The sequence below is a fragment of the Podarcis pityusensis genome (genome assembly GCF_964106645.2).
Source record: "Podarcis pityusensis genome assembly, chromosome: 12".
Classification (NCBI taxonomy): domain Eukaryota; kingdom Metazoa; phylum Chordata; class Lepidosauria; order Squamata; family Lacertidae; genus Podarcis; species Podarcis pityusensis.
Window position 1 is genome coordinate 58,264,326 of NC_138037.1, and position 25,969 is coordinate 58,290,294.

General features: G+C 45.1%; 2 protein-coding genes across 2 annotated transcripts in view; both read left to right on the plus strand.

The window, feature by feature from the left end:
• The window catches only part of LOC308460114 (tigger transposable element-derived protein 1-like), a gene marked incomplete at its 3' end in the record, with an annotated part of 31,799 nt that extends 15,417 nt beyond the window's left edge, over positions 1 to 16,382 (plus strand). Inside the window, exons 3-4 of the mRNA XM_080976101.1 lie at positions 15,771 to 15,855; positions 16,147 to 16,382. Coding sequence (XP_080832227.1) covers positions 15,771 to 15,855; positions 16,147 to 16,382 — 321 coding nt within the window. The remainder of the gene's footprint in view (positions 1 to 15,770; positions 15,856 to 16,146) is intronic.
• The window catches only part of CNTNAP2 (contactin associated protein 2), a 1,044,505-nt gene that overhangs the window by 480,302 nt on the left and 538,234 nt on the right, over positions 1 to 25,969 (plus strand). The window lies entirely within an intron of this gene.

The window sequence follows — 25,969 nt, forward strand, 5'->3', positions numbered from 1 at the left end:
CCCTCCCCGCAGTTCAGCAGATATTGCCGCTTTATCCCCAGCAGCTGTCAGAAAGGGAATCTCTCTCTCATAGTTCAGTTCATGCATCCTATATTTCCGCAGTAGGTATCTAAGCCCAGCAGTCAGACATAAGTGGCGTGGAACTTGCTTAACAACAGACTGGCCATGCTAGGTTGACTAGTGAAGTTGTGGCAGCATTAGGATCCTCCTTACTGGTTGTTCTGACAGTGCAGCCAGGGTAACCACAGCCATAAGAAGTAGTGTCAGAGCTGCTTCCAGATCCTAGCTCACAGAGGATCACGCTAGCCAGCGATCATTAAATAAAAGTCTTTATTGAGTTACAGTTTCCATTCTCAATCTGCTGCGTGCAACTCTACGTCTCATGGTTAGATCAGCGAAGCTCCGTCTGAGTCTCCGCCCCTTGTACACCAACTTAATATCCTAGCCCTGCTCCACCTTTTCCGCCTGACTGTTCTTCTCTGGGTCCCTCTGCCCCCCGGGGTCTCTTCCTTCCGGGATTCTTCTGACGCCGACCCCCCGGACCCTCCTGTCTCCTTGCGCCGGGCTTTAGGACCTGGCTCCCTTTCCGGGCTGCCTACTGCGCCACCTTCCTGTGCATTTGAACTTGGCGCGCGCGCCCAACCTTCCACCTTCCGTCTGACCGTTTCTTCGCTCCCCGATGGAGGTGTGGCCACTCCTGACTCGTGCCCTCCCCCCTGTTGTGAGCTGCCAGCGCTTGATCCCTGGCGCCCTTCCTCTTCCCTGCTCTCTGGTGGTGACGCTGGTCCCGATTTCCAACTGCTCCCCTCTGAGTCCCCTCTGGCTCTATCTTCCTGGGGTGTCCCCCTAGGCTCCCCCCTTGCCCTGGCCACTGGTGCTCCTTTCTGTGAATCTTCTGATTCACTGGAAAGACTCGGAGATCTCGGGTCGTCGTCATCACTCATCTTTTCTTCTGCCTCCTCCCCCTCGCTCTCTGTTTCCTCCCTTGCCCTTGCCTCTGCTCCTGAACCCCTGACAAGTAGCAAGATGGGATTATATAATGCCACATAATTCAGATATGGGGAGTCATGTGAACAGACTGGGACAGAAGGACTCGGCTCTGCAGTGAATTAAAGGACTTCCAACAACTTTGGTGCAAACCCAAATGCCTAGTGATCTCTAGTCATCTACTGAGAATATAGGGAAAACAGGGCTGTTGTTTCCATACACTGTTCCTCAAAGGCTTATCAGGTTCTTCAGTAAGAAGGCCACGTCAGACTTCCCTGAAGGACAGCTTGCCCTGACTGTGCCTTTAATAAGCACAGAGACGGTTGGGTCAGGTGGTTTGATGTTGCTTTCTCAGTTCATATGTGTCACGCTGAGACCCTGTGGGCTTTGCCCCTTTCCCACATGAGTGTGTACCCCAAAATGTGCCCCAGAATCCTCTGCAATGTGCAGGGTTCCTGTGGGATAAATGCAACAGTTGCTTGATAGATTTCCTGAAGGTAGAGAGGGTGAAAAACACTGATGTGTGGGGATCCCCGTTTGCCCGAGAGAGAATGTTTCTGCTGTTACATCCATACAAGCCCCTCTATGCACTGTTGCATTTACACAAGCTGAGGTCAGGGTGACTTTCGAGTGGCTAATCCAGCACAGCTCTGGACAGCTGCTTAATAACACATTAACTACTGGAATCCAATTTCCACCAGAAAATGGCTTTTGTGAATGTGGGTTTAAACAAATTCCCAGAGTGCTTTGAATTAATTGGTTACACTTGAATTAACTGGCTCCATACAGAGAATTATTGACTTAGCTAGTTATACTGAACTTACTTGAACATATTTGAAGGTCAGTCCATTCATCTGTTGCTCTTTGGATTCATGGTAGGTCTTACCTAATTCCAGTGTCAGTTCTCCTCCGTTTATGATCACACTTTGTTTTATTACTCAGCTTGTCAAAATAGTCCGTTTTGTTTGGCTTCTTTCATAATGTTTCAGTCTTTGCTATAGCTAATATTGGTAGGAGTAATTGAACATGTAATGGAAGCTTTTGACTACTTTCCTGGGTTTTTCAGCAGCCCTGCAAAAGTAAACTGTTCTAAATTGATCAGATGATCTAGTCAATGATTCATAGAATCATCGAGTCAGAAGGGACGACGAGGGTCATCTAGTCCAGCTCCTTGCAACGCAGAAATCTGGGGCTTGGACCCACGACCCTGAGATGAAGAGTCTCCTGCTCTACTCTAGTGCTCTTCATGTGACAGGGACAGTGGGGGTGCGTGTGCTCCGGTCACCCTTCAGTTCATGGGAGCGGGGGCCTCCTGTGCCCAGGGAGGCTCCCCAGGCATTTGAGAACCCTGGAAAATGGCAGTAACAGCAAGAGGGGGCTGCTGCTGCTGCTGCTGCTGCTGCTAGGATCTAATCCCCACTGCCTGTAGCAGCAGCAACAACGGCATTTATATTATGTATGTCAATACTAGTTTTGCTTGTAGTTTGTGCCCTGTGTTCCTGGGATTCAGCCAGCAGCTGCAGATCTACTGTGGTACAGTCTTCCTTCACTCCAAAAGGAGAATTCACCATTCATTCATAAATGATCGATTGATCAATTTGCTTATATTTGTGGGAGGTGGGTTATTGTTTTGTTATTGTTCTTGTTTTTATTATGCATTTTGTGGTTTCAGTCTACATTTTTCCTCTGTGAACTGCCCCAAGATCTTTGGGTAGACTAAAAAATATATGACAAAAATCAACAATTTGGTGAACACAGAATAAATTCAATATTACCAAAACGAACCCCACAAGACTACGCTTAAGTACATAATTATAAAGCAAAACAAGAGTAAGCCGACAATAAAGTTTCTGGCCCTGTTCTTGCTGCACTCCAAGGAGCCTGGCTTAAACCAGCTCAGAGGGGAGAAGTAGGTGGTCTGCAGCTGGCTCCCCCACCTCTCCTCCAGAAGAGGCTGACAGCAGCGAAAGGCAGAAGTCAGGGCAGGCAAGGGTGGCAAGTCCCAGCCTCCTGGAAGTGGCAGCTGCTGGTGCAGGTCTACTGCACTTTCATACATCATGTCAAAGTCCCTCGTGCCCCACATAAGTGCTTATTATGTTAAGATTGGGAACAACCCTGAGCTAGCTGGATCATGGGTCAGTTTTAGCTGTTTTGGTATTTTGGTTAAATGGAAATACCCTATTGTTGTTTAGTCATTTAGTCGTGTCTGACTCTTTGCAACCCCATGGACCAAATACTAGATATCATAAAGTAAGAGGAGAATTCCCTGTATGCTTAGATCCAGGTTTTGAGGCAAATACTCTTTGGTGAGAGAGACCCAGCAGAGATTTAAAATTATATAAAATGCAGCAAAGTAAAGAGTGGAAATATAGGCTGTTAGACCTTTAAAACATCCCATTCTAAGTTGCTTCCAACACCCCCCATTTCCCTTGGCATAGAAAGAGACCACATGTTTGGTAATTTAAATATGGTTTACTAACAAATTCTTCAAAGATCAGATTCATGTGCTTTTCCATACAGCAGCAAGAAAATACTTAGTTTTGAAATGGTAAATATTTCTAAATTATTTGTATAGAAACAAAAAGGTGGCCACATAATCTAAGCTTGGATCATCCAATTTAGACCTCTTTACTGGGAGTGTTCACGTGGCAGAATTTTGCAACTCTTCCACTCAATGTGAGGTGGAACAAAGCCTTTCAGGATAGCTTACTCTATGGTCTTAACCCCTCCATGCATTAATTAGAGTTAAGCATGTTGGTTATATAAGACTGGATTTATCCCCCACCTGCAATGAAGCTGTTAGGTTCTTATCATCAAGTATCTGCCCAACTCCTTCCAGTTCGGGACATGTTGACATCTGTCTGTCTCAGGAGACAATGGAGGAGTGTGTATTTGCATGTCAAGTAAAATCATTGGAAGGTTGCAGTGCCTGCTGTGGCTGTAGAAACTGATAAGGGAGAGACATGCACTGTTGCAGCTGGGGCAGAGGAAGGTGCCTGGTTGTGCTTCCGCAGATGCGCCAGGGCATTTCTTCTCTCTGCGCTCCCCAAAGCAGTCATTCCTCCTCTGGTTCCTGCTGTGCATACACAGCCTGACTGTCTTTCTCTGGCCATGAGCACTAAAACTATCTCCTGGCTCCTGAAATAATGAAAAAAGACCATCTTGAAGCAATCTGTGAGAAAATACCAGTCCACCCACCCTTTCCACTTGTAAATATTTATGCCATCAGTCAATCTGTGAGCCACCCAAAAGAGATAGAAATGAAACACTGGATAATAAATGCAGCAGATGCTGTGCTTGTAGAAAGGTCACCAGTTTACAGAATGGTCTAAACAACTCATTGCCAGGATTAAACTGACGGCACATTAAACCTCTGACCTTTTAATCTGTTTTCTCTAGCATCCCTTGCGCACTTGAGTTAAAGGCTGTGCAAGTGCCATTGGCATGAAAACAGCGCCACTTGATTCATGCTTCGTTTTAATACTATTTAAAACATTTGTATTGGTGAGCCACTCCTCACATACTATAATCCACTTGCTTGGATTCTTGATGCGGAAAGGAAAACCATTTGTGGTTTCAAAGGATAACCACAAGATTGCAACCTAATGAGAATGGATTAAGTCTGGAGCATTTCTAATTTGTTACAAATTCATGACATAAGAACAGATTGATGCTTTGGTTTCATGTTGTTACCCCTCCCACTGCTGCTGCCCCAAATACTGTTTTGGCTGCCAAAAATAGAACACCAGGTTATCATAGTCCCAGGTGGTCAATACATGATACTCATCAGTTGTAGAGCTGGTAGAAGGAAAGGCAAGAGAATGCAGCAGATACAATAGGAAAGTATAGCAATTACATTGAAAAATATCAACATGATCAATTTTCAGCACTCACACTCCACATTTATATAAAATATTTGAGTTGTCTTGCAACCAAGTAAAAATGCACAGTTATAAAAACCAAAAGATTACTGGAGACAACAAGAAACCTTCTAAAAGGTTAAAAGGCCATCCTTCCACAACAAGATGAGATTTTAGAAGAGCTCCCTGGAATGAAGTGATCTCTGTTGTCTGCCTGCAAGTCAGCAGTGCAGGGGTGAGGGGAGCCTCCCTTGGATGGATCTGTCAGTGCTGGGTTTCTCTCAGTTTCTCCTTTCTCCAACCTAAAATTTGTTCTCCACATTTCCACAGCAGTTGGTGGGTCTATGTCACAGTGAAGCTGCAGGGTGGCGAGCAAGCACCAAAAAAAGCAACACAGAGCCAAGTGTTGGGTTAAAATAGGTCAGTATCGATTACTGAAGAGTAGGTCTGGCACCGGCCTGAGGCATGGATCCAATGATCAAGCAGCCCATGTGCTAGGCAACCTTCAGGGCTGGTGCAGATGCAGGTCGGCACTCAAGGCGCAGGGAAACAGCACAGAAGACAGGAAGGCCTCCGAACAGGACTGGCTTCATCTGCCCCGACTCTTCTTGCTCACTGAAGTCGGCTGTCTCTTCAGCAGGCAACCATTCCTCCCCAATGCACCCTCTGACCTGTCCTCACCACCACGCCCCAGGCTCTGAGTCTTCCTCCTCGGGGACTTTCCTAGGGGGTTTCCCTGCTGGTGCCTCCCACCACTCCTCCTCACCCAGCCAGTCCATGACAGCAACATGCTGCCAGTCAACAGATGGGATTGGCTTAGGTTGGAGTCCTCCATGGTGTCAACCACTTCTGGCGGACTCAACCGGGCCACTAGTGGGGGTGCTGTGGGCTGTCAGTCCCCAAGCTGGGCTTTGGGACAGAAAGTGCAGCCCTCCAAGATCCCTTAAGGGGATTCCCTGGTGAGGTGGGGCAGGGGAGGGGTTCCAAAGGATCTCCCGCCATCACAAGTAGTCATGTAAGGTTATGTGGGTGATCTCTTAATGTTCATAATATGCCTTTCTACACTAGACTTGTGTGTAGGTAGTAGAGTTGGAGTTTTTTTATGGCAGACAGTTTCCAGGTCCTCATTGCTGTTTGCTGAAATGTCTTATACAGATCTCTTCCAACTTACTCTGGAGGCTCATCGCCATTTTTAGTTTCCCTCTCCTTCATAATGTCCCTTTGAATTGATAATGTTTAGATAAAGACTTTCTAACTCATGTGCTGCAGACGGAGAAACAAAGATTTGTTCCCTTCAAAACAATTCAGTTGATTCTACAGAGTAATCGATGGCGACCTGCGGAAACCATTCTCTTTACTGCTGTTTCCTTTGTACATTGTTTCCCCTCCTTATTTAAATGTCTTCCCACCCTCCACCCCAAGCATAGGCAAACTCAGCCCTCCAGATGTTTTGAGACTACAATTCCCATCATCCCTGACCACTGGTCTTGTTAGCTAAAGATGATGGGAGTTGTAGTCCCAAAACATCTGGAGGGCCGATTTGCCTATGCCTGCTCCATCCCAAAGTTAGCCTGCGCTAGGCAAGGCTAAACACTCTTGTTGGTTATGTGTGTGTGCTAAGTTGTAAAACTTTCTCTCCAGTCAATGATGGGTTGAGTTCTCTTTCAGGCTTTCCTGTTAACTTGATGTTTGCTAGTTTGCTAATATGACATATTTAATATTTGCAAGAGTTATTCGAGTTAAGCTGCAGCTGAATTGATTTGAAGCACACTGAAGATTGTTTAAAGGCCTCCTTTTTGGTTTACAGTACAGCAATCTAAATAAGAATATAACTCAACCTTACATTACTGAAGAGTGAAAAATAACGACTTTGAGAGGATGGAGTCATTACTTGAAATGTATAGAAACAGGCATTTAAATGTTTATGGCAGGAGGGTGCTGCTCTCCAGAGGGTTGGTGGGTGCCACCACCGAGAAGACCCATTTTCTAGATGCCATAACGTAGCACCCAACTGATCATGGCATAGCCCCTAAATATCTTCTGAAGATCTTAGTGATTGGCTAGGGTAATGGTAGTTTGCTAGGTATCCTGGTTTCAGGTTGTTTAGAGCTGTATATGTCAAGAACAATACCTCAAACACAGCTCAGTAGCAAAAAGGCAGCCAGAGCAGTTCTATTACATTAGTATGGGTGTAATGGGACATGGGTGGCACTGTGGGTTAAACCACAGAGCCCAGGACTTGCCGATCAGAAGGTCGGCGGTTCAAATCCCCGCGACGGGGTGAGCTCCCGTTGCTCGGTCCCTGCTCCTGCCAACCTAGCAGTTCGAAAGCACGCAGTGCAAGTAGATAAATAGGTACCGCTCCGGCGGGAAGGTAAACGGCTCTGGTTTGCCAGAAGTGGCTTAGTCATGCTGGCCACATGACCCGGAAGCTGTACGCTGGCTCCCTCGGCCAATAAAGCGAGATAAGCGCCACAACCCCAGAGTCGGTCACGACTGGACCTAATGGTCAGGGGTCACTTTACCTTTACTTAAATGTGTGTGTAGCTATGGACTCCACTAAGGATCCTGGCTGATGTGTAGCTATGGACTCCACTAAGGACCCTGGCTGATGTATTTGACACCAGCTGAAGCTTCTGACCAAACACAGAAGGGACCCCAAGGGTCTTCTAGTCCAACCCGCTGCAATGCCGGAATCTCAGCTAGATCATCCATGAGATCACCAAGGAAGGCAGGTTCTGCCTATTTGGAAATGGATGTACTTGACACACCAGCTGAAGTTGGAGATGGGCACCCCATGCCACCTTGACAATGCCAGGAGCACCCCAAACAATGTACTTGCTCCCTCAGAGGGTGTTTCACTCCATCCAGAGCTAATTGTTACACACACACACACAGGGTTTCTGTCTTCTCAAGATTCGCCTTGGTCTTCTCAAGATTCACCTTGGTCCGGGGGAGCCAGAGTTTGTCCACAGACAGCTTTCCAGGTCATGTGGCCAGCATGATTGAACTGCTTCTGGTGTAACAGGACACTGTGACAGAAACCAGAACAGCGCACAGAAATGCCATTTACCTTCCCACCAGAGCGGTACCTATCTACTTGTCCTGGCATGCTTTCGAAATGCTAGGTTGGCAGGAGCTGGGACAGAGCAACGGGAGCTCACCCCATCATGGGGATTCGAATCACCAACCTTCCGATCAGCAAGCCCAAGAGGCTCAGTGGTTTAGACCACAGTTTATTAGCCTCATCCAATCTATAACTGCATCCTGGCCTACGGCTCCTCCTGATTCACATGTCACAGAGAAATAGAGCAGAGAATCACTGGGATACTGATGGCACTATAGCTCAAACCTCCTAATGACTGCTCCCAGTGGTTTCATATTGGTGTTAAGTAGCACTGGGGACAAACAGGTCCTTGCAGCATCCACAGTTGAACTGCCAGGATGTTGAGACTGTCTCCCAATGTTATTCTCTGGACCCAACCCAATAAGAGCAGAACCACCATAAAACAGCAAACCCAATTCATGGGCACACTACAGGAGGATACTGTGCTAAATGGTAAAAAAAACCACAAAAAACTGGTGAGATCTTCACACAGAGTGGAGGGTTTTATAGTAAACAATACAGGACCTTAATTGATCATGGCTACACACACACAGGAGTCCCTGGCGTGCTCTGGTCCAGGGGGTCACAAAGAGTTGGACACGACTAAACGACTAAACAACAACAACACACACACACACACACACACACACACACACAGAGAGAGAGAGGTGCTGGTTCTGTCTCAAGTACGGTATCTCAGCAGGCAAAGGTGGGTCATATCCACTGTGCCCAGCTCACCTTTCTAGGTTTCTGCAGTACACAGCAGGATTTTGCCTTCCCCTTCCATGTAATACAGTGGTACCTCAGGTTACATATGCTTCAGGTTACATACGCTTCAGGTTACAAACTCCACTAACCCAGAAATAGTGCTTCAGGTTAAGAACTTTGCTTCAGGATGAGAACAGAAATCGGGCTCCGGCGGCGGTGCACCAGCAGCTGGAGGCCCCATTAGCTAAAGTGGTGCTTCAGGTTAAGTACGGACCTCCAGAATGAATTAAGTACTTAACCTGAGGTACCACTGTATATGGAAGTTGCACAATGCTGTTGCTGGTAATAGTTTTTGGATTGCTTGTAGGTTCCTTGAGTCATTTTGACTTTCTTTTTCGCGAATTTTGCTATCCTGCTCCTTTGCATGCATTTGATGTGTGATTGTGCACTAAACTAACTCCAAGTGATGCATAATTCCCTACCTGTTTTGTACTGATTGATTGTAGGGAACTCTATAAAATGAGTTGCAAAGTGATTTAATGGCCTAATTTGCAGACAACAGAAACTTTCTAAATATAATTTCAACTTGTGTTATAAATCTGGGAAGTATAAGCACTTTGAGTCAATTGATTACTTCTTGCTTGGAAGTCATTTTTCTCTACCATAAGACGGAAAGATTGTATATTACTTTTTTTGAATAGGATATTTTAGTTTAATAATTTTTGTATCTGGAAAAGTATGATTTAGATTTGGCAGCTATTTTTCAATCAAAAACTGGCAGCTATATGGAATTTGTTCCTTATATACACTTGACATGAAACTGGAGTTGGAAGGTGTCAGAGAAGACCCCTTTGGAGAAATATCTTTTTGTGACCCTTGGACCGTGTGAAGTGGCTCTATAAAGAGAAGTTCGATTTAGCAGCAACCTGAGTTAATTCATCAACAAAATGGCCAGTTAGAGATCAATTCCAGAGATCTCTCTCCATGGTGATAGCTAAGTTTGCTTTGGGTAACAGAGAGGAATGAAGAGCTATGAGTTATAAGAACAGTAAGTGGCTTAAAGCACCGTCTAATTTTTTACCTGGTGTGTGAGAGAGAGACAGAGAGAGCAGCCACAAAGGGAACTCTCATCAATCCTGCTGGAAAGCTGCTCACCAAAGTTGTCACCAGAACCGGCGTATCCAGGTCCTGCTTCTTGGAAGAAGACAGAAACTCTAATGCTGGGATGAACCTTCAGGGTGGGCAGCTTCTAGCCTTCTCCAATATAATCATCCATGGTGATTGGAGGTCACCCAGCAAAGAATGGCAGCTAAGAACATTCATAGCCCTGTCCGTTGCATGCCATTGAGCGTAAGCTTACCCTAGGAAATTGTGAAATTCATCTGTAATTAATAAGCCGACTCCTCAGTATTTATTAAGTGCCCCTCCCTTCAACCAGCTGCTGTCGTTCAGTTGGAGGACATAGCTCAGTGACGGTGTGGAAGCTCTACATGCAGCCACAGCCCTTGCGGTTAATGAATGTCAGGTAACAGGAACCAGAGAGAGCTGGTGCACGGCTGCTTAGACTAAGGGCTTAGCCACACTTACCTTTTGCAGGTCCGCAAAGCTCCATGTCCGTGCATCCCCCCCCCTTTTTTTTTTGCTCCAGAGCTTTCCCCGCTAAAACCTGCTCTTTAAAGCCAAATTAGAGCATGGAGGGAAGGTAATTGTGAATAAGCCCTAATGTTCTGAGTAACTCTAAGGCAACTTTACCTGCTGGAAGAACCTTGGTTCAATACACTGGAAAAGAATCTGATGGTGAAGAGTCACCCAGTACACAAGTTTCACATCTCTAAATGAATATGCCTTTTTGAAGCTGCTTGTCAGTTTTTAAATTAAGCATCATTTCAACCACTGGACTCTGTGTGAGCCTGCGCATTTTAAATGATGGGGGATTATTCTCTCCCCATGTGCTGTTTCCTAGTTTCCTGAAAGTGTAAGGTACATTGGGAGTCAAAACACAACTTTTGAAGTCTTTTAGCAGTACATAAAATCATTATTTTGCTGGCTATACCTGAATGGATGCCTTGATGGTATAAATTGAACAGATGACTCAAAAAGATTAAAAATGGCAGAGCACTTGTCACAAAGCTTAGAGTGACACACACGTTCTAAATTCAAGGCCTGCACTGCTTGTGGCTCATTTATTTCTTCCCTATTATTTTCCCTTATGCAGTTAATAACAGATTTGATTCATTGCTGGGAATCTGCTGTGGAGAGCCAGACTGGTGATTCCTATGGCAAGGAAACCTACAATAAAGAGACTTTGTCACTCTCTCTCTCTTGGCAATCCTTTGCTAGATTCTTCCCCACCAAAGTCTGGCAGAAACTGGCAGATTTTGTTTATTTTATTTCACTTAATTAAATTTATATACCACCCTCCATCCGAGGATACATAACATAATAACAAACCAAAACACACACACCCCAGTTTAAAAGGCCATAGATGGTTTAATCAGCCAAAGGCCCAGACAATATGTAACAAAGGCACCAGGCAAGCCTCTCTGGGAAGAGCATTCCACAAACGGGGAGCCACTGCAGAAAAGGCCCTTTCTCATGTTGCTGCCCTGTGTAGCTCTGGTGGAGGGGTCACAGGAAGATGGGCCTCAGATCTTGATTCAGATCTATGCACACTTAATTGGAGTTATTCCTGCGTCTCTACTTGGAACTTAATGTTTCTTCCCACAAACACTGGGGTGATACTGGGCCTCAAGCAAAGTGGCATTTTTTCTATGGGGGCACTTATTATTATTATTATTATTAGAATTTATATACTGCTCTCCTTCCTAAGGCACATTGCAGCTTTGGCAGGATGGTTTTTCCTTGGGATTGCAGCACAGGGAAAGGTTAAACACGCCCCCCCCCAGCTGCTCTGATCCCCTCCTCACTTTTCACAGGCACTGCTACTTTAAAAGAAAACAAGCACACATACAGCAGCAAGCCTGGAGCTGAATGTGCCATTTGCAAAAGATTTCTGTTTCTGCCCTTTATAGTCACTAGTTTCAGGGTGACTGTATAGCATACTAATATGGAGGAGGCGCAGATGGGAAGGGGATATTATCCCCTCTGTGCACACATGAAAGTGTTTTCTATGCATGCGTGGAAAGCACTTTGGACCCAGGCATCTTTGAATCCGAGTCTCCATCTCAGTGTTAAGGTACTGCAAAGGGATGAACAGATACCCTTCATGGAATTCTTTCCTGCAGCTCAGGTTAGCAATTTGCATATGGTTCAGTAATGTTCTATTTACATAGGCGTGAGTAATTAGAATACAGGGGAATAACAAAAGCAATTCAATCTGGGAATCCTTTGCTGTTTGGTTATAGATATTATGCTTCATTACACTGTGTAAATTAAAACATGTTGATGAACTACTGTGTGAGCACAAAAAGGTAGGAAGGAGAACAATTTAGATCCTTCCAGCTAGTGTTGAAACCTGTGGCGTCTTTGAAGAAGGCAGAAAAGGCTCACAGTTAGAATGGCCGTCTAATCTTGCTCAAAGCAAAATCTGACTTTGGAAGTTCCTGCTCAGGAAAACAGCTAGGGAATCTGGCTAGAAGCCACTGGTGTGGACGAGGGCTGAGCCATGGATAAGACCAGGCTTCCTCAAATGCGGCCCTCCAGATGTTTTGAGATTACGATTCCCATCATCCCTGATCACAGGTCCTGCTAGCTAGGGATCATGGGAGTTGTCGGCCAAAAACATCTGGAGGGCCAAGTTTGAGGAAGCCTGGATAAGCCTTGGAGCTTATCCACACTTGCCAGGCAAAGGCCCACGCCTCAAGTGTGGTGAGATGAGCTTGCCCTGCAAAAAGCTGCTCTTTAAAGCCAAATCGGAGCAAATGTCAGTTCAAGTTTTCCATGGGTTGATATTTGTGGCCCAAGCACAGCAGGTCAGAGGTCACTGGTGGGAGGGGTCAAGAAGTGTAGAAGCAGCAAATATGACAGGACTCCAGCTTGGGATCAAAATAGCCACAACTTTATTGATTACAGATGTAAGTTGGTTTTGACATAGGCATTAGGTATGTATCATGAATCAGGTAACCCATTTGCTGGCTAATAACTCCATCAGGGATGATCCTGGTGAAGGATCCCCCCAGGACACAAATCAAATGGGGCAATCCTGTCAGGTCACCATTTTGGGTGATCTATGGCCTGTTAGCCCCCGTCGGGCTTTCGGAAGGAGCCCTGCCCCTGGACCCCTTTACTGGGGTCTCCTGAATTTTGATCCTTGCTCCAGGGGTGGGACACCTCAACAACATTTTTGACTAAGGATCCAACCCAGTGCTTCTCCTCCTGATGCACACTGAAAACTAGCTACGTCAGGCCCATCACTGAAGCACCCTCACCCACCCACTAGGCAGGGGTTGGCAAAGTGCGGCCCATGGGCCGGATGCGGCCCACGAAGACTGTTTTACCGGTCCACGAGTGCGACGTTAACATATGAGAGTGCTGGAGGTGAAATAGTTTAACAAGTTGTCCAGTCAGAACCCAGGGGGTGGAGTCAGAGGGACTATAAAACCAGCTCTGGGAGGGGCGAAGGGGGAGTTCATTGGGAGTTGGGTGGTTGGTTGGAGTGGGAGTGAATTGAGATAGAGTCTGTGGGGAGGTTGAGTCAGTGTAGCGAAATAAGCTGAGTCAGGAACAGTTAGGAGCTAGGAAGACAAGTAAATATCTGAAAGGTGGTTTAGTGAGTCAGAGCAGGTAGTGGAAGTTATAGGTCTGGATAGGCACCCCATGATTGTAATGGACTGAGACCATTTATGAAACCACATGCTTGGTTAACTGCAATAAATAAACAGAAGTTTATGTTTCAATTGAACCCTGACTGGACTCAGTATCATAGCTGTCAACTTACAGATTTGAAAATAAGGGACCAGCAGCCTTGAAAATAAGGGACCAGCAGCCAAAATAAGGGACCTGCAGCCTCACCTGTTCCAGGCACTCCAGTCTTCCTGTCCTCCTGCAGTCTGGTCAAACTCATGCTGTTAGCTTCGAGAACACTGTCCAACCAACTTTGTAACCAGAGGTTCAACTGAATAGAATCTGAATCACATGCACCACAAGGCCTACGCAGCCTCAACTTAAGATGGCTCCCCGGCCTGGCTTTGCACTGCAAAGTTTGCACCAGCACGTGCAACAAAGTGGCGTCCAGCATTCAAAAAACCCCTCAGCTTGCATTAACTTTAATAAAGTTTAATAAAGTTGTGGCATGCAAGCTCCACCCCCAGTCGTTCTTAGACTTCTTATTGGGTGAGCAACACAGCCAAGCAACACAGTTGGAGCCTCTCTGCTCCCTGGCCAGCAGGGAGGGAGGGAGAGGAGCTGCTTCCTTTGAAATTTAAGGGACATCATTTAAGGGACATCCATCAATAAGGGACAGCAGTGGGACATGGCGCTGGAATTAGGGACTGTCCCTTCAAATAAGGGACACTTGACAGCTATGCTCAGTATTGTCCCAGGTAGGGCCTGGGTGGTGGCAGCGAGAAAAAAAGTGGTGGCACAGGGATCAACAGACGGTGAAATGTCCGGGGACCCTGTGTGATCGCCGCAACGAGCCGCCCCCGAACCGAGCCACCCACTTGGCGAGTCCCCCGCGCGCTGCGCTAAACTGGCGCAGCGTGGTGCGGAGACTTGCCGAGTGGCGCCAGAGATCATGTCTGCGCACACGCAGATACCGGAAATCGCATCTGTGCATGTCCAGACGCTGAAAATCTCTTCTGCACAGACGTGATTTTCAGCATCTGGGCATTCACAGAAGCGATTCCCGGCACCCCAGACATGAGCAGATGCGATTTTCGGCGTCGCAATATGACGCTCTGGCCCACGGATGATCTCCGTGGGAGTGATCCAGCCTATGACCGGTAAACCTTGCCAGGGCCATGATTGGCCCATTTTGAATTTAAATTTCTGCAGGCAACCCCACCAGCCCCGCAGCGAGCCAAGGCTGACTGTGATGTCAGCTGGCTGCATAGGCAGGACTTTTCACACACACTCACCCCTCCATGCGGGGCCGCAACTGCTGTCTGGAAATGAACAAGCAATCTTTGCTCCAATTGAGCTTTAAAGAGGTGTTTTTGTGTGTGAAGAAAGCTGAGGACCAAAAAGGGGGTGGGGGATGCTTGGACACGGTGCTTCAAACTGTGGGCCATGCCTGGAAAGAACAGAGGAGAGCTAAGTGTGGATTTGCCCTCAGTCACAGCAGGGTCAAAAATCCCTTCCCTTTTCAAAAGTTTGCTAGCACCCCTGGGGAAAATGCTGGCCCATTCATTTCCCTTTCCTTGCATTGTTCTGTCTTGGTCAAAGAGGCTTCACCTGGCCTTCAGTAAATATAAAGGGTTCTGGAATGATCACTCACTCATCCGGTGGGCGCCATTTAGGGGTATAGTAGAGGGGTGTAGCCAACCTGTGAGTGCGCAGTCAGCTCTGGAGCTGCACCCACCCAAACCTCCCTTTGTTTAAGCTTTTTCTTTCCAGGTCAGCAGGCATTGCTACTGTCTTATGATGGTTTGCTGTTAAAGAGCCGGGAAGGAATTTTCCTTGCTGTGCAGGTTTTGCCTTTCCCGTAGCAATTGTCACAACTTTGGCGGTTTTAGGCCTTGGGAGGAATCCATTAGTCTATCTTCCTTAAGTGTGTGTGTGTGTGTGTGTGTGTGTGTGTGAAGCAGTGACTCACCCCCTCCCCACAGTGGTGATTCCAGGGTTCCCTGTTAAAGGGGTTTTGTTTGAGGGGAGTCACTGGCCAGACACTGAAAGGCTGTCAGTGAACTCCCCAGTGTTGCACGGAAAAGGGGGCTGCCTGGCTGGTTGCATAAACAGACGTCTTGCAGTGTCCCCTCCCTGGATCTGATGTGCCTCAGTCCCCCGGCTGGGGGGCTGGGAGGGATACATGCCCAATGCCCAAGCCAAGGTCTTCCTACACCTGAAAGTTTAATAAAGTTGTGGCCAATTTAATCCCATAACACGTTGTCATTATTATTCATTTCTTCTGGGTGATCTCTTGGGGGTCGGGGGGTCTCTGCGTGGGCACGCAAATATTTATCCCTCACTATCGCTATCCTATAAACTAGCCGCAGACAATTTCTCTGTGTGTAGAGTGTAGCCCAAACAGCACCATCCGCACAAAGAGGGAAGGATCCTCAGGCTTGGAGGCAGGTCAGTGTTGTAAACAGAACACAGAGTACCTGTGGGGGACCCAGAGATACCTCCCTGAGCACTGAGCCTGCTCCGTGGACACAGGGGACTAACCGTTGGAAGGGAAGCTAAAAATGGGGGGAGTATTTTGGAAGGGGGCAGGCCTACCTGTAAGAACCATAGGATCACAGAACTGTAGAGTTGGAAGGGATCCCAAGGGTCATCTAGTCCACCCCCTGCAATGCAGGAATCTCAACTAAAGCAGGAGCATGAACAGGAGCATCTCAGACAGCCGTGCTTTGCTTGTTGCAGCCACTTGCAATGCCCATTTTCAAGCTCCCAATCTCAGAAGACTAGAACCTGAGCCACACAGCAGCACACAGCTGAACTGTGGATTCCCACAAGATGCCGCAAAGGTCACCAACTTGGATGGCTCTGAAAGGGAGCTGGAGAAATTCACGGAGGATTTCTGTTGCATCTCCACGGTGGGAGGCAGTGTCCATCCTAGGTGTGAGAACGGGATCCTGGCTCGACAGCCTTTGGCCTGATCCAGCTCTTTCGTTTCTATGACAGGCCACTCTCTCAAAATGTGGTTTTGAGGGTTTCCTCTCCTTTTAATCTTTGCACCCCTGTTCTATATCCCAGAAGATTCTGCCTTCCTTTGCATTCTACTCAGGTGCCTTTTTTTCTAAATATTTTGCAGTTTGGGGCAAGCTCTGTGCTCCTGGGACCTAACTCAAAAAGGTTTTTTTAATGTTTATGAATTTAATTTTGCCTACCATGCTTCAAATAAAGGTTTTCCGTCCCAAAGTTTAAACCAATATTACTGGCCCACTTACAACATTCCTTGGATATTGGGTGTCAATGGAAAGAAGCTAGCTTTCTTCTCGTGAAGTAAAAGTTTTAACCAACTTCCTTAGCAAAGCTTTATGTGGCTGTCAAGTGGTGATGCATAAGATTTAGAAGCATGAGATGTAGAGATTGGTTTTGCAACGTGCTGCCGTTCAGCCACTTGGAGAACTGCTAGGACTGCGTCAAATGCAATTGTCACTCACAATGAGGGGCACTTGACAAGTATGATACAGACCATGAAATTGCACTCAATTCTTGCATCAAGCTCTGAATTGGCAATATCTGACCTTGCTGCATTCTTCTCTGCCTTTAAATATTCTTGGAAGAAAGAATGGCACAAATTTGGAACCAGTTCCAAATATTCTAGAAGACTGTGTATAAAAGATGATTTTAAATTACAAGGTTGGGAAGACATTTGCACAATGCAATACGAGTCTCTGTGTTTTTTGAGATCTTGCTCTGTATACCGTTTCCAAAGAAGTAAAATATAGTGATGTTCAGGACAGGGCTTTCTCAGTGGTGGCACCACATTGGGACCTGGACCTCCAATGGAGGCCGAACTTCATTGCTTAGTTTCAGATGTTTTTCACCAAGGCATTTTACCCTGAGCCTTTTCTCACAGGTATGGGGTTAAAAAATACCCAAAGTTCTTGGAATATGCTGGTGTGTGTGTACTTCTATATGAAAAGAATCACATTGCTTATGAGAAAGGTATATTCAGGAAGGATAGAATCATAGAATCGTAGTATTGCAGAGTTGGAAGGGACCATGGGGGTCATCTAGTCCAGCCCCCTGCTTTGCAGGTTCTTTTGCCCAATGTGGGGCTTGAACCCTTGACCTTGAGATTAAGAGTCTCATGCTCTACCAAATAAACTATCCCTGCCAAACGAATCTGTCAGTTGTGGTTCTCTACATTTCTCCCTTTTCTAATCTTAAATTCAGTTCTCTGTTTCTGCTGCAATTTGCATTAAAAAAAAATCCTCATGAAAACTCACCAGTTTATCAGTGCAATTTTTCCCAACAAACACATGTGGTTTGCAGTTTTGACTAAAACACACATTTTTGCAAGCAGTCTTCCCTAATATAAGGATTTCTGTAGGTTATTTTTACTAATTTGGTATTTATATGCACGCTTTATAGTAATAGATGCCTATTTGTTTACATCTTTTTTTGAAAGTACAGATTGGATATGTTTGTCTTTGAGTGCAAAGTGAGTTTCTCCTCCCTGCCTAATGTCTGTCTGGAGGAACATCATACCTAAATAGCCTGATCTTTTGATGTTTTTTCAAAAGTAAATCACAAATAGAAAGGGTGGGGGCACTCCTGGAAGGTCCCTGGTCCAGGGGCTCCTCAGTTTTAGCAGAACATCTGGGCACATGGCATTTTAAAAGGCTTCTTCACATAAAATGTTCACTCCAAGTAGAATGTTAGTGTTATCAGGAAGAAAGTTGTTGTAGTATTATTGTCCTCATGGAAGATGGAGCAAGCATGTTTTCTCCTGTGCCAGAGGGTAGGACTCAAACTAATGGCTTCAAGTTGCGTGTGAAGACCCCCAAAACCACCCTCAAATGAAGACACAATAGACACAAATTTTAGTTTAAGGTTTTGGGCATTAAATTTTGGCCACAACTTTATTGATTACAGCATGTGAGTGGTTGCTTAGGCATTGGTTCCAGACTACCTGAACCTGCACAGTGGCAGGAACAGGACTGACACTGGGCACCACCATATGTCAGTAAGGGAAAGCATCCTGGGGGAGCAAGAACTCTTTCGATCTCACAACTCGCCCCAGATGCTCCCAGGGGCTCTGGCGTGGCCCTAGCCCCTTGACAGGGTTTGGACAAAAGCAAGCCGAGCCCCTGGATTCCTTTAATGGAATTCCCTAGCAGCAGCAATGGAGGGGCAGGCACAGCCAACCACATCCCCTCAGCAAAACATTGAACCAATGCCTAACCGCCAACCTTACAAAGTTGTGATGATTTGCTACACGGCAGGCAAAAACCAAGTGGCACCAGCCAAATGGCAGAATTCCTACTGGGCCCCTGCTCCAAAAGCAGACGACCCCTAGACAGGCATAGCAAAACGATAAGAACAACCGTAAATATGGGGAAAGGAGGGCGGGTTATCTGCTGCCCATCGCAAGAAAGTCAAACTCTCCAGCGACATGAAGCAGCTTAAGTAGCCCCTCAGCAGCCAATAGCCAACCCAAGTGACCAAATTTCTGCCCCAGCAACAGAGGGGCAACCAATGGGGTATTGTGGCCATCCAAACGGTCCCACCCCACAACAGGGAGGCAGTTTCTGGTGATCTCACCGCAACACGTGCCCTCCATGATGGAAGACCCTACTTGCAAGAAAGGAGATTCCAACTCAACATCAGGAAGAACTTTCTGACAGCAAGAGCTGTTTGACAGTTGAATGGCTTCCCTCGGGAGGTTGTGGACTCTCCTTCCTTGGAGGTTTTTAAGCAGAGGTTGGATGGCCATCTCTCCTGGATGCTTTAGTTGAGATTCCTGCATTGCAGAAGGTTGGACTAGATGACCCTTGGAGTCCCTTCCAACTCTACAATTCTATGATTCTGTGCCCCTGTTTTGACATGCAAAAGACTATTTATGTGGAATATTCCAAAATGTAACCCCCCCTTCTGCAGTCTGGAGTCCTACAGTCCAAAATCCTCCCATCCTGGCAAAGACCAGACACGCCTGTTTAGCAGCAACAAGGCGGAGGCTTGTTTTGCCTTCAGATCATACCTTGGGTATGAGCTACACAGCAAAACATAGGGTTTGGTTCATCAGAAAGGGATATGATCCCTGGAAGAAAGCCCCAATGCCCAGATAGTCCTGGATAACACTAGACGTTGACACAAGAGCTTTTTTGCACTGTGAACAGGGCACCCTTTGGAGAGCGTCCTCAGGACAGAAGGAGCACTTCATTCACCAGCCACTGAGTCACAGGAAAAAGTTATTTCAGGAGAAGTCCAAGTGGTGTCACAAGATAGATATGCATGCAGATGCTAAATGCTGCTACAGCTGCTCTAAGGAAATAGCTTACCCTTTTCTTGGATATTTGCATCTGAAAAAAAATGCAACAGTAAATTCATTGCACATTTATGTTGCATCTAACTCTTTTAAAACTATGATACTGATTTGAGTTATACTTTTTACATATTTTAATGAAGTGTTTGTTAACTTTGGCAAACAAAAGGTTTGATGATTTGCATAAAGTTCAATTTTTTAAATCTGATTTTCTAAGTATACAAATGCACCACTGTCAGTAGAGGAGATTTAATGACACCAGCACATAATTCACAGGCCCTGCAAATTGATTCTTTTCGAGGCTTGCAATGATGGATTTTGGGCCTGATGTTTGCTTTATACACTGAATGTGTATTACTGTAAGTCATTTATCTAAATGAAGGCTGGAGTTCAAAGTATATTGTTGTACTGAAGAGTAAAACAAAATGTGTTTTAATTATCAAGGAAATTTATGACACCTCTACTCTCTGTTTTTTTGCGCATGCATGCCACATTTATGTACATATTTTAGAAAATTCAGTTGTGGTTAATTGGAGCCCATTCCCAGTGCTTTTTTTCTAAAAGATATTTAGACGCAAGGAAATCACCATTTTATAGTTCAAATCGGGGGAAATAAATACAGTAAATGGACAAAAGTACAAAGATTCACAAAATGTTTAGGGGTATGCGTACCCCTGCGTCTCCCCAGAAAAAAAGCACTGCCCATTCCTCTGTTCGCTCCCTTGCTTGGAAGGAAGTTCTATTGATTTTGAAAGGGCTTCCTTAATTCCTGGGAAATACAGGATGCTAGATGCACCTCCTGTTCCCGCTGGGTTTTAAGGTACTTACTCCTAGGTTAGATTGTGCATAGGATTCTAGTTGTGGGCCAGGCAAGGGTGGCAGACACGGTTCCCTGCAGAAGCTGTAAGACTCCCTTTCTCACCAGCCAGGGCTGAGGGGACTTGTGGGGCAACCAAAGCCGCATGGCACCATCTTTGCTGCTCCTGCCTGAGACTTGGAAGTCAGTTCCATGGAACTCAGCGACATTTTGGGGTAAGGTAGATGGGATCAGGTTGCAAAAGTCATACTATGACCTGGATGCTCATACATATTTTAAAAATGGAGCACGATAGTGAGGTGGGACATTGTGCTTATTAAATGCTAGTCTGATAGGCTGCAGATGCTGAAGTATTGTTTTTCTTCTTCCGGGGGTACTCAAGGGTACTTTTTGTTGTTGTTAAAAAGTGTGGCACTTACACTTACTGTAACAATTTCATGGTGAGTGCCAAAACCTATTTTTTTAGAAAAAAAGCACTGGCCTTCGTTAATAGTTAATAGCTATGTGTATTCATATAGTACTCCTGGGTAAGAATATCAGTACATTTTGGAACAAATCATTTGGGCAATGCAGTTGTGGAGGGGGAAGCAACAGTTGGGGGGACCATCTTTTGATTAAAAAAAAATTAAGCTAATCCTAGTTTTTAAATTAAGGGTGTGGGGAGAAGTCTATAATGAAGTCTATAAATAAAATCTATAAATGTCACCCCCTTAGGCCCACCAAATTTAGCTACGCCCTAAGAGCTGCTGTGGCTGTGGCCCTGTGGCTTGAGTTTGGGACTGGTCTCCACATTCACGGTGCTACTCTGCCATGAAGCTCACTTGACCCTGTCACCATCTCCCAGACCAACCCAATGTACAAGCTTATTGTGATCATAAAACGGGAAGGGGAAAGAGAACCCCAGAGTTCTGTGGTAGAAGGTAAGGATAGGTATCGCGAGTAAAATAAAATTCACACATAGACCCCAGCAAACCTATGTGTTGCCCCTTCTGCTGGCAGGTCATGAGCAAAGCTTTATAGACCAGTATTGGAAGCCTCCCAGAAACAAGTTTACTGGTCAGGTCAGTAAAATACTGAATAGTTGAAGAAATCCCTTATTTCAATCTTTGTGGCTTCCACATTGTAGGCTTTGATAACCTGACGGTTCATTAAACTACTTTTGATGTTCAGTTTTGGTTTGGTTTGTGTTTCATGGGTTGAGAAACCCTCAGCAAAGGCAGGTGGAAAAATCAAAATTGGAAACAGAACTGTTAGATCCCAAAATTAAGAACTTGTCAAGAATGTATAACTTGCTGTTGAAATGGAATACTCAGGATGAAACGGTGAAATCAACTATGATTAAATGGGCACAAGATGTAGGACATAATATTATGATGGCTGACTGGGAACAGTTATGGACCACAGGTATGAAGTTTACGGCATGTAATGCCCTAAGAGAGAATATAATGAAAATGATCTACAGGTGGTACATGACACCAGTCAAGCTTGCAAAAATATATCACTTGCCCGATAATAAATGTTGGAAATGTAAAGAGACTGAAGGTACATTTTTTCACCTTTGGTGGACATGCCCAAGGATTAAGACATTCTGGGAGATGATTTATAATGAAATGAAAAAGGTATTTAAATATACCTTCCTGAAGAAACCAGAGGCCTTTCTCCTGGGCATGGTCGGCCAATTGGTGCCAAAAAAGGATAGAATTTTCTTTATGTATGCAACAACAGCAGCAAGAATACTCATCGCAAAGTATTGGAAGACACAAGATCTACCCACTCTGGAAGAATGGCAGATGAAGGTGATGGACTACATGGAACTGGCGGAAATGACTGGCAGAATCCGAGACCAGGGAGACGAGTTGGTGGAAGAAGATTGGAAGAAATTTAAAGTTTACTTACAGAAACATTGTAAAATTAAGGAATGTTAGAAGGATGTTGGAATGAAGTAATGTGGTTTTAGCAGAGATACCGTAAAGGATTAAGAAAAAAAACCAGATTGTTAAATGGTGAAAGGAGGGAAAGTAAAGTAACATTATATTAAGATAAAATAGAGGACAAAAACTGGAAAAGATGGAAAGGACTTGCTGAAATAGCTAATTGAACTAGAATACAAAAAAGGGAGGTGTGAGGAGGTCAAGGAAACAAGCAAATGAAAGATAAGTTATGGGAAGATTCATTGTATTTTTTTCTTTCTTTTTTCTTTTTTCTTTTTCTTTATTGTGATGTGATGTTCTGTTTTTGCTTAGTATGCTGTTTTTTTTATTTTTTATTTTTGTAACCTTTCAAACCTTAATAAATATTACTTTAAAAAAAAAAAGAGAAACCCTCAGCAAAGGACTCCGTTTGTGGACGTCTTTACAAGAAGTAATGGTCTCTCTTTTTATTCTTACCCTATTGTTTTTGTGTTCTGGAAATAAATGTGTAGACTTTAAATGTAGTTTCTAAAAATAAAAAATAATTAAATCAGTATTTGATCCCCAAATTACTAAATATGACATAAATGCCTGTGATATCTACCGGTATATCTAATCTATATCAGATTTAGACTGCAAAACTTGTGCGGATGGGAATGTCCACACAGCAGGAACTGAACCAAAGTTCCATCTGCAACATAAAGGTTTTGAAAGATCAGATTTGCCTAGTTTTGATTCCTTGACAATTGTTGATAAAGGAATACATGTTTTTTGAGTCTTTAACCTGGTGGGAGATAGAAGCAACTGGATGAACTGAGCAACAGTTGTCTTTTCATGCTTTTGTGAAATTCACACTTTGATCTAAACTGTTTCTGTTTTGGGCACATCTGTCCTACAAATTTTAAACCATGTGTCAGCTAGTTGCGACTTTTTTCAATGTGTCTTCTGGAATTACAGTTTGGTTAAAGGAATTCAGAATTTGTGAATAGTGATTTGACTTGCCTGAGACACACTTGCTTGACTGATGTGTGAATCACAACTCAAGTTACCCATCAGCCTCTGCACTTCCTAAATGTTCCCCACTGGATACCCCTCCCACCTCAAATTGCATTTAATAATACATATTTTGACAGAAAATATTTCAAAAATATATTTAAATGTGAATTTCCATGTGCATTTTGAAAAATAAACCAGAGACTAATGCAAAAACGTGATGGAATGGGGTCATGAGTGAACAAATGTGAAAGTGGCACAGATCAGAAAAAGGCTGTGTCAGGGATGGGGAACCTTTGGCTCTCCTGCTGTTGCAGGACTACCACTTCCATCATCCCTGAACCCTGACCATTCTGGCTGGGACTGACGCAAGTTGTTGGAGTCCAACAATATCTGGAGGACCAAGATTGTTTGATGGTGGCTCCTAGCCTCAGTAAGCTAAACTTCCAGAGCTCCTTGGTTATGAGCTATGGTAATTAAGTTTGGAACCGCATTAAATCTCAGAGATGTGCTGTCATGTATATGCACCGGCTCAGTCCAAAGTATTCAGAATATGTTTCCAAGCAAGTGCTGCTCCCAGTTATTGGATGCCAAGATCTGCCACTTGTGCTAACCGCTGAGCAATGAGGGGAAACACATAGCAGATCAAATATGGTATTTCCTTTTCAGTTGTAGCTGTGGTGATATTTTGCAGTGCCATAAGAGGATATGATAGGCACAAAAATTATTTAAAACCTCTTCCTTCTCCCAGGGCAGACAAAGAGGGACAGACTCCTAAACTTGCCGGGAGGACTGCTTTACGGTGTGATGGAAGACTGCAGCTGTGGCATAAACAGCTGCACACTGGGCCCAAGTGTCCAGTCCAGGTGGCAACATTTGAGTCTGTCAAAGCATAAGGGACCATTGGAGGCTACAGCTTCACACGAAGCACAAAGCTGTTGTCCAGCATGTGTTTTGCCAAATGCAAGTGTTCTTTTGTATTCAGCAGTAATGACAGCACCAATGAAGAATCATAGAATCATAGAGTTGGAAGAGACCACAAGGGCCATCGAGTCCAACCCCCTGCCAAGCAGGAAACACCATCAGAGCACTCCTGACATATGGTTGTCAAACCTCTGCTTAAAGACCTCCAAAGAAGGAGACTCCACCACACTCCTTGGCAGCAAATTCCACTGTCAAACAGCTCTTACTGTCAGGAAGTTCTTCCTAATGTTTAGGTGGAACCTTCTTTCTTGTAGTTTGGATCTATTGCTCCGTGTCCGCTTCTCTGGAGCAGCAGAAAACAACCGTTCTCCCTCCTCTTTGTGACATCCTTTTATATATTTGAACATGGCTATCATATCACCCCTTAACCTCCTCTTCTCCAGGCTAAACATGCCCAACTCCCTTAGCCGTTCCTCATAAGGCATCGTTTCCAGGCCTTTGACCATTTTGGTTGCCCTCCTCTGGACACGTTCCAGTTTGTTAGTGTCCTTCTTGAACTGTGGTGCCCAGAACTGGACACAGTACTCCAGGTGAGGTCTGACCAGAGCAGAATACAGTGGCACTATTACTTCCCTTGATCTAGATGCTATACTCCTATTGATGAGGCCCAGAATTACATTGGCTTTTTTAGCTGCCGCGTCACACTGTTGGCTCATGTCAAGCTTGTGGTCAACCAAGACTCCTAGATCCTTTTCACATGTACTGCTCTCAAGGCAGGTGTCACCCATCTTGTATTTGTGCCTCTCATTTTTTTTTGCCCAAGTGCAATTCTTTACATTTCTCCCTGTTAAAATCCATCTTGTTTGTTTTGGCCCAGTTCTCTAATCTGTCAAGGTCGTTTTGAAGTGTGATCCTGTCCTCTGGGGTGTTAGCCACCCCTCCCAGTTTGGTGTCATCTGCAAATTTGATCAGGATGCCCTTGAGTCCATCATCCAAGTCGTTGATAAAGATGTTGAATAAGACCGGGCCCAAGACAGAACCCTGTGGCACCCCACTAGTCACTCTTCTCCAGGATGAAGAGGAACCATTGATGAGCACCCTTTGGGTTCGGTCAGTCAGCCAGTTACAAATCCACTGAGTGGTAGCATAGTCAAGACCGCATTTTACCAGCTTCTTTACAAGAATATCATGGGGCACCTTGTCAAATGCCTTGCTGAAATCAAGGTAGGCTACATCCACCAAAGAGAAGTTTGGTGCTTTTATTCAGTAACAGGCTTAATACAAAATACAAAGCAGTGAAACAGTCTTTAAGCAGACTGCTCTGGGGGGTAGGACTCGAACCCATGGCTTCAAGTTACATGAAAGGAGCTTCTGACTAAACATCAGGAAGAACTTTCTGACCGTAAGAGCTGTTCAACAGTGGAACAGATGTCTCCCTCGGGAGGTTGTGGACTCTCCTTCCTTGGAGGTTTTTAAGCAGGGGTTGGATGACCATGTGCCATGGAGGCTTTAGCTGAGATTCTTGCATTGCAGGGGGTTGGACTAGAGCACCTCTGGGGGTCCCTTCAAACTCTACAATTCTAGGATTCTGTGATAAGCAAGATA